Raw genomic sequence first — 16049 nt, 5'->3', positions numbered from 1 at the left:
CTTGGATGTCCTATATTTTGGGGGTGCCTGGTCCTCTTTTGCAGTTACATCTGGTCATCTTGCAGGTAGCAGGTTCTAAAGTTGTACTCCTTACTGTGAAAGACTTGCTGTATGTGCAGGACTTTATATCATTCCAACTGTCCCTGTATTATAGGGGTAGCATCAAGAGTTGGCTGGGTCATGCACTGGCCATGACCGTGAGAGAGTCCACCTGACTGGACAGATCACTGAAATCCCCTCCTCCCAAAATTGTACTTTTTCAGTGCTAGACCATCCACAGCACACCAATGTGCCATGGCTTAGTGGTTGAAAATGGCTACTCTAGGGCAGTGATTTTCAACCTTTTTTCATCTCATGGTGCACTGAGAAGGTACTGAAATTGTCAAAGCACACCATCAGTTTTTGACAATTGACAAGGCACACAACATTGCCGGTGGGGTCTCACATCCTCAATAAATGGCCCTCTCCCAAACTCTTGCGGCACATTTGTAGGCCATTCACGGCACACCAATGTGCCATGGCACAGTGGTTGAAAATTGCTGCTCTAGGGAATGCTCTCATTGGCCAGTTAGCAGTGGTTATTCTTCTTAGCAAAAGGCTTAGCTGCCCTTCCCACACACAGACAGCCTTTCCTTGAACTCACTGTGGGTGCTCAGTGCTGTCATCCTTAGGGCCTCCCCTAAACTGGAACCACCAGCATGGTGTGTTTACCAAAGATGGCCCCTGTTCACCAGTCTAATAACCACATCATGTCTAAAGGCGTAGCACTGATGTTGCCCTAGTCATTTGCTCTAATCCCTGAAGGGCAACCTTGCGATGCCTATTCATCTTCCAAGCTTAGGAATGGGCTACACCTCTATGGATCGGTTTTTGTGTTCATTTTGTGTGGATCCTGCCCGCAGTTATCCTTTGCACTCCAATGTGACACAACTCCTGCTATCACTTTTGTGTGGCTCGGACTCTGGGCCTCAATTGGTAAATAAATCATTCCCGTTCGTCCTCTTCTCATTCAGGGTCAGTACACCTACCCAGAAGTCAAATAGGTTAGCTTAAATATTTATTTAAAAATATTAAGTACTTCTCACACACACTGTACAATAGCAAATGACATACTGCAACATCATAAAATCAATCACACTGATTGCACGTTGACTGTAGCATTATACATAAGAATGTGGCATCTTAGAAATGTCACCAGCCACAGAACTTCTGTATTACCTCCACTCTGCCCAGGTGAGGTCAAACACAATTGTTCCTCACTGGTGACAACACATTTGTCAGAGCTATGAAGTAATGAGAGAACAAGCGAGGAGATGTAGGAACAAGCCATCCTTAGGATACTGTTTTCTGACAGGTTTCTACCTAAAGGCAATATGTTGTCTCCAACGTTTAGCCAGTCATGACTAAAGAAATCAATGAGTCGTGACTAAATTCCTTAGTCATCTTAGAGCCCAATCCTATGGTTTTCTCTGCCATAACATGCAGCCATGCTAAAACAGGTTGTAGTGCAAGCCATGGTGGTAGTGGGTGTGTGTGTGTGTGTGTGATTGGAAGGTTTGGGAGGGGATGGGGAAATTATTTTTCCTTATCACTCCATAAGCCCCACCTCAGACTTGGGTCAGCTCTTTGGCAGGCACAAGTCCAAGGAGACAAAGAGGATGTGTCGACTGCAGGAGATAGCATCTGGCGCAAGTCCTCCGCGCTGGCTGCCACCCCCTTCCGCCTCTGACATGCCTCCTACTGCCCCCCCTGCCCTGTTAGGCCCACCTCACTGACAGCTTCGTTGGGCGACCTTCCTCCTCCCAGCATCACATGCTCGGCCCTCTACAGCCTCTCTGGCAGTGCTTCATTCACTTCTGAAACATTTTTTTTTGTGCCAGCTGGAAAGCTTGCTCTGCTGCTGTAATGCTAGTTCTGGTGGCAACACGGCCCATAGAATTGGGCTGTTATTAAAGATACAACCCGCTGTAACAAAGAGCTAAATCCAATGTGACAAGGCAAAAGTTTAAAGGTTCGTGTCTTTAAACCTGGATCCAATTCTGATAGCAAAATGGGCATGTGGATCTGAACCCTTACTGGGCTCTCTGCTTACCCTCCCATAATCTCTATCCCCACACCCTAGCATGGTCCCCCACATCTAAGTTCACTTTTGATATCAGAACTTAACTGAAGGAGAAGAACCTGGGGGAAGAGGCAGACTGTAGGCAGCAAACCTTAGGAGAAGAATTCACCATCCCACGCCTTTTGCTCTAAAAATGGGATTTTTCCCCACCACGCTACATGCAATTTGAACGGCCTCATGGAAACAAACAGAGGTGTGGTCATCCCATCTAGTTTAGAGCCCTACCACGTGTCGATACAGTGGGGTTACATGGCTGGATTTGCCCCACCAAATAAATACTATTAAGACATGCTGTAAATTTGACATTACAGTATCCATTTAAGTTTGAGAACTTAACTGGTAGATGAAGAAAATGTCTGCTTAGGAAAACAGTAGTGGTTGGTCATCCCCTCCCCCCAAATGATTTCAAACTCCTTACGAAGTTGCAACAATAACACAGGCAAACACTGACACAGGATCCCATGGAGCTTACAGTCTATAACAGCTGGTTTCAAAACTCCAAACATCTGTGCAGCTCAGCTCTGCCAACTGAGTTTCTTCCTGGGTGAGGGTGGAATTTGCTTTTAAAAATTACCATCCCCATTATTATGCATAAATGATCCTGATCATAAGTGACCTTCAGTTCCTAGGCTTGAGTATGGTCAATATAGTCTTTCTCAACACCCAAATGGGAAGTGAAGTCCTTTCCATGACTCTGAATTCAATTTCGAATGATTGGCATCAGCTAGTCCTGTGATAAGAGCCCAGGATACAACCCGGTACAACTACAACCACCGAGATAGAGATTCCACCCCTTTCCATTTATTCTCTGGAAAAGTTACTGGCATGTGTGCACAGCTGCTATGCCAACATTTATACATCTTTCATTAAAGTTCATGATCTGCTTCTCATCCATCCTGGAACTCAAGATAACAGCTATAGGCTTCCATGGTGGCCTCCCATTTGGGCACTTTCCAGACCCAGGCTTGTTTAGCTTCCCTGGTGATTGCAGTCTTTGTGCTTTTAGACCATGCCCTCAGGCATCTGAATGGGTGTCTATAAACCATTATACATCACAAACATATGAACCCAGCCCTGTTATAGCACCATGCGGTCTGTTCAGCAATTGAGTCACCCAAGAAGTCCCAGGTTGGAGTCAAAAACCAGCTGTCATGATCCTGGTGATGTGAAAGGAGGAAATCAATCCAACCTCCCGATCTGGAATACAAAGTTTATCCCAATGGACATGTCTATGGACAGGTGAAGTGCCATGCATGCTACTCATGGAACAGCTTTCGTAAACGGCCCATTTGGAAACAATTCCTTGGATTCTCCACTGGCCCACAGTCATTCATCTTCGTTGCTTCATCACCTTGAAGAGCTCTTCCAGCTTCAGGGCTACATTCAGATCTCCTTGTACTCGTAGCCTCCCGCAGACATAAGCACTAAGTGGGTGGAGTTCGCCAAGGATTAAGGCCTCTAGGTCACTCTCTGCCATCTCCAAAACCACATCAGGGCTATGGTCAGGTAGACCATGACCTATTCTTCCATGGCCTGTTGAAAGAAGGATTGGAAGGTCAATCAACAACATGATTTGAAACATATGGATGAGAATAATGTTGCTTACAACAATAGGCTAAATTATTATCTGTGGGGGCACATTCCTGCCCCCGTGGATAGCAAAACTGAAAATAAAAAGGAACCCTATGCTTACTGTGGTGCCAAACATTCATGTCTAATCCTTTGCAGAAGAGGAACACAACAAGCAGGCAGCCTAAACGTTAGATTTAGAGAACGCTAACAGGAAGCAGGAACCTTCCTGCTTCCTGTTAACATTCTGGCTGTATTCCTCCTCTAGAATTCAGGCTGCCTGTTTGTCATGTTCATCTTCTAACATTTTGCAAAGAAAAGACATGGTGCTTGTTGTTATAGTAAAAGGAAGGTAATGGGTGTGGGAGGGCATGGAGAACTGTGGATACGGGTGGGGCACACATCTGTATTTGCAAATGGAGATTTGACCTACTCTCTGCTCACCTTCCATGGAATCCTGGCTGCAGATATTACTGATATTGCTCTTCCCCCCCCCCCCCCACTTAGGCCAAAGGCATGGTTGTCACAATGCTGTTCTATGGACATTCAAAACACACTACAACTGTTTTGGGTGTCTCTGCTTAAAAGACTACTTAAAGGACTACTAGCCCTCAAAGATTAGAATCTGTACATAGAGCCACAAGCACAACCCTATGGCAGAAGCTAGTCTTGAAAGGCCTGGGCAGGATAACCATGCAGCAGTGATGGTATGGTGGACAAGTATCATTTTCTACTCAGGACAATTCCTATTTGGAAAGAAAAAACAACCCAATTGCAATGATTTGTGCTGACTTTAACAGGTTAATCAAATCAAACAGACTTGCCTGTAGAAAGATCAAGGAAATATGTACTTTGGTCTCCGCTGGGCAGCAAAATGTTGATCTGATAGGAAGCTCTGACCTGGTTAACTAAGGATTCAGACAGAAATATCTCCATTGCCAAAAAGAGTTCCTCAACATTCAACTTATTTTTCTCGCTGCTGACCACAGCCTCAGTGGTTGGGCTTGGCTGATCCACTTCATTCTGTATCTCCACATGTTCACCTGGGGGAAAAAAAATAAGCAATCAAAACAGGGTGTGGGGTCAGAAGGTTGATAAGTGCCCCCTCCAACAAATGACTTATGAAGACTCAGGAGGGGCACTGGGGATGGCTAGGGTGGGCATTTGCTGCAGGGCCCATGCCACACAAGGCCTACACGGCTGGACTAATCCTGAACCCTCAGTCCTAGTGGCAGTGCCCCATTAAGAGACAGGTGGGAAGAGCCATGGGGAGGATGGAGCTTGTGGGCTTCCTACAGGCATCTGGTTGGCCAGTGTGGGAATCAGAATGATGGACTAAATTTTGCCACAGATTCTGGTGATGTCACCTGGCCTAGATGCCTTTAAAAAGGGATTGGACAGATTTCTGGAGGAAAAGCCCTGTTGGGTATACACAACTTCCTAGTTTTAGAAGTAGACTACCTATGAAAGCTAGATGCAAGGGCGTGGCAACAGGATGCAGGTCTCTTGTGGTCTTGTGTGCTCCCTGAGGCACCTGGTGAGCCACTGTGAGATACAGGAAGTTGGACTAGGTGGGCTTTTGGCCTGAGCCAGCCAGGCTTATCTTATTTTCTTTGGGAGTTCCCAATGCAGGATTTTGCCCCAAAGCTCCCAGCAAGCTAGAATCAGTACTGATCTTGGCAAAAGCTCTTGATTGCACATAACCAGTCAGATTCTGGCAGCTTTCCTGAACTCAGAAACTCCTGGGAAAAAGTGGGCAATGGAACATTCTGTTTATTGAAACCTGCCCGTCGTGAGGTGCAATTACTTCATGGGATTTGGACTTCCTGAAAGTCTCTTTGAAGAGGCACTTCAAACTGTTTATCTCTCATTATCAGTTGCCAGCTCCGAACAACTGGGGACAGCTGTTACTCGTAGTTATGCTATGATTTCTTAAGGCGAGGTCAGATTCTTGCTATCGACATGTTGTCACCTGTCTCAAAGGCTCCGTTCGGATTGGTGGCTGATGCTGCCAGGGTCTTGCCAAAGAAATGAAGAGCTAGCTGCTGAATGGCACTATCCAGCCCTTCCAGTCCAGGGATTGGAGGCATTGCACTCTGGGCTCCTCTGGTATCCCCTTGGGGTGTTTGCAGCACTGCCTCTAATATCAGTTCCACCCTGTCCACCTCAAGGCCCCAAGACTTGGTCGTGTCATTGATTTCAAGCTAGAAATAAGAAAAGGCAGAGTGTTCAGACAAACCAAAGATAACACAAGTCCATGGAGAGAGGTCTATCAGCTGACATTAGTCGTGATGGGTCTGGGGCAGTGGTCTCCAAACTGGAGACTGCTGTGCACTGAAGACAGCCCCTCCCACCTGTGAACAGAGCTTACTGTTCTGCTGGGGAGCCTGCTATCTCTTCTCAATGTTCGTGCAACCCAGCCGCGTCTGCCAGGAAATGCAAGTGCAGAGTCCCCTGCGGCAGCAGAATGCAGAAGTGGTTGGGTAGCATGAACATTGGGGGAGATCAGAGATGACAGTAGTAGGCTCACCTATGGTAAGCTCTGTTCACACAAGGGAAGGGTTAGTGAGGATGCCAACTCTGGCCTGCAGGCTAGTTTGGAGCGCCCTGGTTTCAGGCATTGTGTGAAGTCATAGTCTATGTTTTTTTCACTGGACACTCTTCAACCCTGATCTACCCTGATCCTCGTCCTGTTCTGCCCCCTCCCTGCCCTGTTCTGTCTTCATTCCATGGAGGAATGACTCCTAAGAGAAATGGAGGCCCTACCAATAGTTGATCTCCAATCCGCAGCTTCTCTGTATGGATCTCCCGCAGGTACTTCTTCAGCAAGATCTTGGTCATCGCATTCTGAGCGGTCATCCGTGTGGCCACATTGAGATCTTTCAACATCATGACTGAAAGCACCGGGTCCCAAATGCGGAATTGGACATCAGCCCCAACAGACACCAAAACTCCATCTTTGGTCATCAGCTGCAGAGAGTAAAGACAACAGCACTCAACGCTGTGACTATTTGCTCCCATACAGGGCTTTCTCAAGCATGTGTTTCAGGCAATAAAGGGCACAGTGGAAGAAGGTCCTAAATTTTTGAGATGGCGGCACCCAGAAGAGGGCCCCAGTTGATTATCTTAACTTATGGGCAGGTTCATATGGAAGAAGGCAGTCCTAGTCATCTGGTCCCCTCAAGTCAACAACAAAATATTATACACCGCTTCTCAACAAAAAGTTCACAAAGCAATTTATATAGCAAAATGAATGAACTAAACAATGGTTCTTTGTTCCAAAGATTGCACAACACACACATGAGACACCAGCAAACAGACACTGAAAAAGATGCTATGCTGCGATAAAGAGAGACAATTTTCTCCCCCTGCTAAATACAAGAGAACCTGTAATACTGGGGGTGTGCTATCGTCCTCCAGACCAGAAATCTGATGGGGACCTTGAAATGAGGAAACAGATCAGGGAGGTGACAAGGAAGGACAGGGTTGTAATCATGGGGGACTTCAATTATCCTCATATTGACTGGGTCAATTTGTGTTCTGGTCACGATAAGGAAACCGGATTTCTTGACGTGCTAAATGACTGTGGCTTAGATCAGCTAGTCACAGAGCCCACCAGAGGACAGGTGACTCTGGATTTAATTTTGTGCGGTATGCAGGACCTGGTTAGAGATGTAAACGTTACTGAGCCATTGGGGAACAGTGATCATGCTGCGATCCGTTTTGACGTGCACGTTGGGGGAAGAATACCAGGCAAATCTCTAACAAAAACCCTTGACTTCCGACGGGCGGACTTCCCTCAAATGAGGAGGCTGGTTAGAAGGAGGTTGAAAGGGAGGGTAAAAAGAGTCCAGTCTCTCCAGAGTGCATGGAGGCTGCTTAAAACAACAGTAATAGAGGCCCAGCAGAGGTGTATACCGCAAAGAAAGAAGGGTTCCACTAAATCCAGGAGAGTGCCCGCATGGCTAACCAGCCAAGTTAGAGAGGCTGTGAAGGGCAAGGAAGCTTCCTTCCGTAAATGGAAGTCTTGCCCTAATGAAGAGAATAAAAAGGAACATAAACTGTGGCAAAAGAAATGTAAGAAGGTGATAGGGGAGGCCAAGCGAGACTATGAGGAACGCATGGCCAGCAACATTAAGGGGAATAATAAAAGCTTCTTCAAATATGTTAGAAGCAGGAAACCCGCCAGAGAAGCGGTTGGCCCTCTGGATGGTGAGGGAGGGAAAGGGGAGATAAAAGGAGACTTAGAGATGGCAGAGAAATTAAATGAGTTCTTTGCATCTGTCTTCACGGCAGAAGACCTCGGGCAGATACCGCTGCCCGAACGGCCCCTCCTAACCGAGGAGTTAAGTCAGATAGAGGTTAAAAGAGAAGATGTTTCAGACCTCATTGATAAATTAAAGATCAATAAGTCACCGGGCCCTGATGGCATCCACCCAAGGGTTATTAAGGAATTGAAGAATGAAGTTGCAGATCTCTTGACTAAGGTATGCAACTTGTCCCTCAAAACGGCCACGGTACCAGAAGATTGGAGGATAGCAAATGTCACGCCTATTTTTAAAAAGGGAAAGAGGGGGGACCCGGGAAACTATAGGCCGGTCAGCCTAACATCTATACCGGGTAAGATGGTGGAATGCCTCATCAAAGATAGGATCTCAAAACACATAGACGAACAGGCCTTGCTGAGGGAGAGTCAGCATGGCTTCTGTAAGGGTAAGTCTTGCCTCACAAACCTTATAGAATTCTTTGAAAAGGTCAACAGGCATGTGGATGCGGGAGAACCCGCGGACATTATATATCTGGACTTTCAGAAGGCGTTTGACACGGTCCCTCACCAAAGGCTACTGAAAAAACTCCACAGTCAGGGAATTAGAGGACAGGTCCTCTCGTGGATTGAGAACTGGTTGGAGGCCAGGAAGCAGAGAGTGGGTGTCAATGGGCAATTTTCACAATGGAGAGAGGTGAAAAGCGGTGTGCCCCAAGGATCTGTCCTGGGACCGGTGCTTTTCAACCTCTTCATAACTGACCTGGAGACAGGGTTGAGCAGTGAAGTGGCTAAGTTTGCAGACGACACCAAACTTTTCCGAGTGGTAAAGACCAGAAGTGATTGTGAGGAGCTCCAGAAGGATCTCTCCAGACTGGCAGAATGGGCAGCAAAATGGCAGATGCGCTTCAATGTCAGTAAGTGTAAAGTCATGCACATTGGGGCAAAAAATCAAAACTTTAGATATAGGCTGATGGGGTCTGAGCTGTCTGTGACAGATCAGGAGAGAGATCTTGGGGTGGTGGTGGACAGGTCGATGAAAGTGTCGACCCAATGTGCGGCGGCAGTGAAGAAGGCCAATTCTATGCTTGGGATCATTAGGAAGGGTATTGAGAACAAAACGGTTAGTATTATAATGCCGTTGTACAAATCGATGGTAAGGCCACACCTGGAGTATTGTGTCCAGTTCTGGTCGCCGCATCTCAAAAAAGACATAGTGGAAATGGAAAAGGTGCAAAAGAGAGCGACTAAGATGATTACGGGGCTGGGGCACCTTCCTTATGAGGAAAGGCTACGGCGTTTGGGCCTCTTCAGCCTAGAAAAGAGACGCTTGAGGGGGGACATGATTGAGACATACAAAATTATGCAGGGGATGGACAGAGTGGATAGGGAGATGCTCTTTACACTCTCACATAATACCAGAACCAGGGGACATCCACTAAAATTGAGTGTTGGGCGGGTTAGGACAGACAAAAGAAAATATTTCTTTACTCAGCGCGTGGTCGGTCTGTGGAACTCCTTGCCACAGGATGTGGTGCTGGCGTCTAGCCTAGACGCCTTTAAAAGGGGATTGGACGAGTTTCTGGAGGAAAAATCCATTATGGGGTACAAGCCATGATGTGTATGCGCAACCTCCTGATTTTAGAAATGGGTTAAGTCAGAATGCCAGATGTAAGGGGAGAGCACCAGGATGAGGTCTCTTGTTATCTGGTGTGCTCCCTGGGGCATTTGGTGGGCCGCTGTGAGATACAGGAAGCTGGACTAGATGGGCCTATGGCCTGATCCAGTGGGGCTGTTCTTATGTTCTTATGTTCTTAACCAAAATGTGCCCTTTTCTTCTTTTTTTCCAAGTTGATGTAACACAATGGCTAAAAGACTGAGCTGAGAATAATGACTAGTCTAGTTACTGGGTGGTCTTAGATAAGCCACTCTTCCTCAGTCTCAGTCTTCCCTATCTGTAATATGGACATAAAATTTATATATCTTACAAAGCTGTTATATTATCTATAATATAATATAATATAATATAATATAATATAATATAATATAATATAATATAATATAATTCTGTCCGTCAGAGTAGAAAGCATTGGGCTGGATGGATGAATGATCTAATGCAGGATAAACTTCATATTCACCAAGGTTAAGGAAACAGACCTCACAGATATGAAAAACTAAAAAAGAACAGAGGATAGATTGGAACAAAACAAAAAAGCATACAGTCCAAAAACATTTTAGATATCGCTCATGCTATGGGTAGCGAAAGATCTGAGCCCTCTTACAACATAACTCCTTCCAAAATTATTTAGTATTTAGCATTAGTATTTGTGCACTTTCTGAGTGAGCAAAGTACTTCACAGTTATTAGTTTGACGCAGGGGTGTCCAAACATTTTGGCAGGAGGGCTGCCTCATCTCTCTGACACTGTCGGGGGCCGGGGGAAAAAAGAATTAATTTACATTTAAAATGAATTTATTAAAAATGGAACATATGAATAAATGAAGGTCTTGCAGTAGCTCAAGGCCTATAAAAGGCCTTGCTCAAAGCAAGGCCAGTCTTTCCTTCGCTGCCACTGTTGCATCACAGACATGAAACAGCAAGTAGTGGAGGGAGCCCTCGTCCCACAGCTCAGGTGAGAGGTTGAACAACTGTCCTCATGCTGAGAGCAGTTGCGTCAGGCCAGCACGGGCCCCAGCAATGAGGGCCAGAGACTCATTGGAGACTGGGGGCTCCCTGAGGGCCTCATTGGGAACCCCCGAGGGCTGCAAGTGGCCCCCGGGCCGGGGTTTGGGCACCCCTGGTTTGACGTATCCTTACAACTATGCTGAAAGGTGAGTGTATATCCCCACACTACAGATGGGGAAGACTGAGGCTGAGTGGCTTGCCTAAACATGGCTTGCCTCGAACAGCTCACCTTACATGGTGGGATACTGAAGGCCCGGGTCCTCAAGTCCACTTGTTGCCAGTGATCGATGAAAGGCAGCAGCAAAACCATGCCTGGTCCTTGCGGGGACCGGATCCGCCCCAAGCGAAACACGATAATGCGCTCATACATTGGAACTATCTGGGAAGAGAGAAAACAAAGAACAAGCTGTGGTGAGAAGGTGTATGCAAAAATTAAAGGAAGGCATTCTTTCCTTCCTCTACATATCCCTCCACTTCTGGGCCAGACCACACTTGAAATCTAGTGTTAATGTTTGCTTTAAAAATGGTTCAGGGAGCTGTGAATTTCAGTGGTGCTGGGGGAAAGATATGGTATCCCTGGAATTATTTCCCTGATGTAAATCATGCTTCCAAATCTGCTACGACCCCAGTGAAGGGAAAATACAAGTATAGCACCTGTATTTCCTGCAGCCCTCACTCTCTACTATTACTAAGACTAAATACATGTAAGTCAGTGGTACCCAAACTTTTCCAGCCAGTGGCTCCCTTGACCCCCGTGGCTGTTGGCCATGACTCCCCATCATGTTCTTGAGGGCTGGAAGTGACATCGTTAAACAGGAAGTGGCCAGAAATATTAACTATATTCAATATATTCAATATAATATTATAATATTATATTTATTATAATATAATATTAAATATTAAATATATATTAACTATATTAATATTAATTATATTAATCATATCATTAATTTAATGCAGATCTTAAAAATATATTATTAATACACAACAATATACATGCTTTTAAATGATCAGCTGCTGATCACTGTTGGAGACAGGATGCTGGAGTAGGTAGCTTTTGTCTGGTCCAGGAGGACTCATTTTTTAAAACTTTGTAAGCATACCAATAGAATTGCTTTATCAAATGAACTTTGTGAACAACCAGTCTGACCAACATTATACACAAACACCCTTGTGGACCCCAATCCAACTAGTCATTTCTCCCATTCTCCTTGGATATGATTGAACCCTTTATTAATTTAATTAAATTAAATTTTTCCAGAAGCTGGTGGGGAAAACAAAAATAGACCACAAAAATATATCAGAGCTGATAAGCGTTTGGTTAGGAAGCAGATTTGTCTCCTATACTAGGAGATGCACAGCTCAAGCCTATGCATGCCTACTCAGAAGTAAGTCCCATTAGAATCAATGGGGCTTACTCCCAGGAAAGTATGGATAGGATTGGGCTGGCAATCACATCAATGGCTGATAAGTATTCCCTTCAAATAGCAAGATTCATCACTTTAAAAATACAGCCTTTCCTCTTCAGTCAAACAGCAAGATTAATAAATCACTTTAAAAACAGTACCCTTTTTCTGCTCCTGGTCAAGTAAACTGTGTGCTTCTCTCTCTCTCCCCCCCCCCCTTTGCCAACTGCATGGAAACAACTTTAAGACTCCTGGTGACTGGGAAAATAGGAAGCGTTTTATTTGGGGAGGGGGAAGAAAGTGGGAAGGTTTGGAGATCGAAAGGGGTGAGTGGAAGAGGGAGGGGGTTGAAAAGAGAGATTTCACTTTGATGAGAAGCGATCCCAGGTTGGGAACTAGGAACCAACCAGACAAGGATCAGCAAGGGTTAAGGACTGCAAGCTGAGCAGTACTTAGCAGTACTGAGCAGCTGAGCAGTACTGAGCAGGTACTTGCCAGATGGGGGTTGGAGTCAAAGAGCTTTGGAAACAACATGCAGCAAACACAGAAGGTGGCAGCCTCTGAGTGGAGGGAGAAGAGGGTGGGGTGGCAGCAGCAGCAGTCACTCTGGCAGCTGAGCAACTCCCTTTTCTTCTGCTTTTAAAAAAAAGCAAAGACAATAGGCAGAAGATGGGCTCCTATTCTGCCCAAGGGTGTGACTGTATCACTGTGAGAGGACATCCCACGCCTCCCCTTTGAGCTGTGAGTTCCTGGAGCCTTCCTAAAGAGCCATGCCGCACAGTTTGAATAACACTGATGTAAGTGAAACAACTGCATGTGTTCTTCCTGTTTTAATCGTGCCCCCCATTGTCTACCTTGTGTCAATGTCTATTGTAACGACCTCAGGGCAGGGATCTGACTTTTCATTCTGCATAAATTGCCATTAACAACATCACTACATAAATAAAAATGTAATTGCCCCCTTCCCGCCCCCAGCTCATAGCAGCACTAGAAAAAGGAATTTAAATAGGGAAAATGGTGTCACAATAGGGGGAGGAAGGAAGAATTCCATCCTGCTTCTCTGATCAAATGTGGGTCACCCATACCAGCTCAAGAGATCTAACGTGGCAGTCCTGTGCCAGGTGTGGCTTGGCCCTTCCAGGAAAAGCTGAGCTACTATTGCAATGATTGCAAGATGAGGATGGTGAGAAAGCGAGGAAGGGAGATTCCTAGATAGGGTACAGGCAAGGGTGGTGAAACCCTTTTTCAATTTCATCCTTATGCTCTCTCTCCAACCACGCAGTCTTCAGATTTTATTTGGGTCTGTCAGTCCTCATTCCGATCTTACCTTCAAAACGAACCAGCCAGAAATGGGGAAACTGAAGATGGTCAGCAAGAACACCAAGGCTGTGACCATCCCATGGCAAATCCAGGAGAAAAACCCTTGGGGTGAATCTGCAGAAAGAGGGGGCGAGAATAAAGTGGGTACAGCAAACCCATCATTACACATGCCGTCATGGCACGAACGGCCCTGCTACGTAGTTCCCAATCCATCTTTAGAAGCTGGGCACCCCAATCCTACCTAAGTTCCCCTGCGCTGATGCAGCGGTGCTGGTGTAGGCTCCGAGGCATCCTGCAGAAGGCTTTTGAATGCTAGAAGTCTCCTCAAGGAAAGGGGACATTTGTCCCCTTGCCCCAATACCATGGCCCAAGTTCAAGTTGATCCACATCAGCAGATCAGGCCTGTAAAGGAGATTAGGATACGGCACACGCTTGTGCCGCTGATCCCACCCCTCTTCAAGGCCTGATTTGCCCACCCCACTCCATCTCCTCCCCGTTCCACCCCTCCCTGCCTTCCCCCTGTCCCTGCACCAGATTAACCAGGTCTGGCGATTGTCCCAATGACCACTAGTGTGCGTGGGAAGGTTTTGGCCTTCTGGCTGGTTTGCCAGCTCTCTGCATGGTCACAAAGTACTTTATGGAGTTCTTGCAACAGCTTATGCCAGCGGAACAGGCATTTCGCCAGTACAGCGCATGAATAGGATTATGCCATAAGAGGCGGAGCTGTAAATTGGGACTTTCCTAAATCTCACTTCCGCCACAGACTTACTCAGTGGCCTTAGGCAAGTCACTCCCTCTCAGCGTTAGTCCTTCCCTCAACAATATGGGGACTAATAATATTTACCTTACAGGGTTGTTTTATTTTGATTTTGTCTTTCCATGTGAAGTACTTTCACACTCACAAAGCACTATATAGATGCTAAGTATTTATTCTATAGTGCCATATGGCTGTTCCATAGCCCCCAAAGTAAAGACAGATTCTCTTTCCTCCCTTCCCCACCATCCTGGCCCCGAGCCATACAGCTCCATCCTGGTAGAATTCCTTATACCTGAAATAAGCCTTAGTGCTAGATAATAATTCTCAAATTAGCTAATCTCAGGAATTGCTTACTATGCTTCAAAGAAAAGCAATCAAACGGATGATAGCAGACCCTAAAACACAGAGTTTTCAACAGCTGTTTCTAATTCATAGTCCACTATTGTTATTAATAATCTGTTTCTTTATCCAACACCTCAGTGTGCATGGTGTTTTAGAAATCATGCAAGCTTCTGCCCCAAGGAGCTTACAATCTAAATAAAACTTGGCACAGCGAAAGACAACAGGAGAGGGAAATGTGGGAGTGGTAAAGAGGTCAAAAATATGCATTTATTTCACTTGGCATTTATTTCAGTGACACATATGGAGGCTTAGAGAGTAGAGGATATATACCTACAGGTTGCACCAAAAACTCCACTTTCATGAACACTGGCAGAGAAATGCAAATTGTGTTCTTAAACTCATCACTTACCTGTTCCTCTCTCCTCTTGATCTTGGCTTCGTCCCAGTGAGAACAACCTCCTTGAAGATCCATTCAGCCAGTTGCTGGATTGCGGAAACCTGTCAAAATCTCCCAGTGGAAGGGCTTGGTACCCTGACTGGCTGAACATGTTCGGGTCAACTGCCAAGCCTCTGAGACGAAATGCTCTCTTGTCTTATCCTGGTTCTTTTCCTCCTGCAGTAGATCAAAAAAGCTTTGTCCTGGCAGCTCTTTTACTCTGCAAAGAGAAACATCAAGGTCTTTACCTGCAGCTTATGAGCAGGTGTCTCACCTGGAGGTCTCTTTCATGCTGTCATTTGCATCAAGAACATCAGAACCACCCTCTCCTCTCTTTTGATTATCAAAAGGCCCTGGAAAATCAGCATTTAAGCCCCATCAGGGTTCTGTAATGCCAAATTGTCACACCTCGGGAAACATACCTTTATAATTTTCTGTTCCTATAGAAGCCTCAAAGTCTTTGATCAGAGATTCCCAGGCAATGAGTGACAAGCCTCCAGGGTGAACTGTATCTCCCATCTCAACTAAAGCAATTCATTTCCCTCTCCCTGGGGATTAAATAGCCCTTTCCACCTTAATGTCTGTGCCAAATTGTTATAATAAAAACATCCAAGCTTTTACAAAATCCCTGTCCAAATGCTCTGTGTTTTCCTACATCCAAGTTAGACACACACTCTTTTGCTCTCACTCTCTGATACAAGCTACAGTCTGTGCTTTTGTCCTTCCTGGTTCTGTGCAGTCACTGACAATGATACGGAAGAAGAGGAAGAAGGAAGGAGGCTGGTCCCTGTTTTTCGAAGGACGTAAAATACTGCTCCCTCTTGCATCAGGAGGACTCTGGTGCATAAAGGATCACTGCTTTTTAACAGAGCATTTGCAATCTTGTCCAGCTTCCAGTATCTCACAGCGGCCCACCAGATGCCTCAGGGAGCACACAAGACCACAAGTGACCTGCATTCTGGTGCCCTCCCTTGCACCTGGCATTCTGAGACAGCCTACTTCTAAAACCAGGAGGTTGCATATACCCATCGTGGCATGTAACCTGTGATGGGCATTTCCTCCAGAAATTTGTCCAATCCCTTTTCAAGGCATCTAGGCCAGAAGCCATCACCACATCCTGTTGCAAGGAGTTCCACAGACTAACAACAC

General features: G+C 45.8%; 1 protein-coding gene across 1 annotated transcript; it reads right to left on the bottom strand.

The window, feature by feature from the left end:
* Window positions 1-1044: 1044 nt before the first annotated feature.
* On the bottom strand, window positions 1045-15612 carry STOML1 (stomatin like 1). Its single transcript, XM_066635420.1, has 8 exons — window positions 15323-15612; window positions 14874-15120; window positions 13373-13479; window positions 10869-11018; window positions 6458-6661; window positions 5664-5895; window positions 4516-4734; window positions 1045-3655 (listed from the first exon to the last, which is right to left on the bottom strand). Exons 2-8 carry the CDS (start codon window positions 15010-15012, stop codon window positions 3453-3455), a joined length of 1254 nt encoding a protein of 417 aa, XP_066491517.1. The 5' UTR covers window positions 15013-15120; window positions 15323-15612; the 3' UTR covers window positions 1045-3452.
* Between the last annotated feature and the right edge of the window lie 437 nt (window positions 15613-16049).

This window comes from Tiliqua scincoides, chromosome 8, assembly GCF_035046505.1.
Source record: "Tiliqua scincoides isolate rTilSci1 chromosome 8, rTilSci1.hap2, whole genome shotgun sequence".
In the NCBI taxonomy this organism is placed as follows: domain Eukaryota; kingdom Metazoa; phylum Chordata; class Lepidosauria; order Squamata; family Scincidae; genus Tiliqua; species Tiliqua scincoides.
This window is presented reverse-complemented; position numbering and strand designations above follow the sequence as displayed.

Excerpts from the sequence above, each read along its gene's own strand:
- STOML1 (XM_066635420.1), bottom strand. The coding sequence starts at position 15,012 with ATGTTCAGCCAGTCAGGGTACCAAGCCCTTCCACTGGGAGATTTTGAC. Across the intron at positions 5,896-6,457 it reads GGATTGGAGATCAACTATTG|CTTGAAATCAATGACACGAC; the intron begins GTAGGGCCTCCA and ends TCTTATTTCTAG. Across the intron at positions 3,656-4,515 it reads TTTCCTTGATCTTTCTACAG|GCCATGGAAGAATAGGTCAT; the intron begins GCAAGTCTGTTT and ends TTCTTTCAACAG.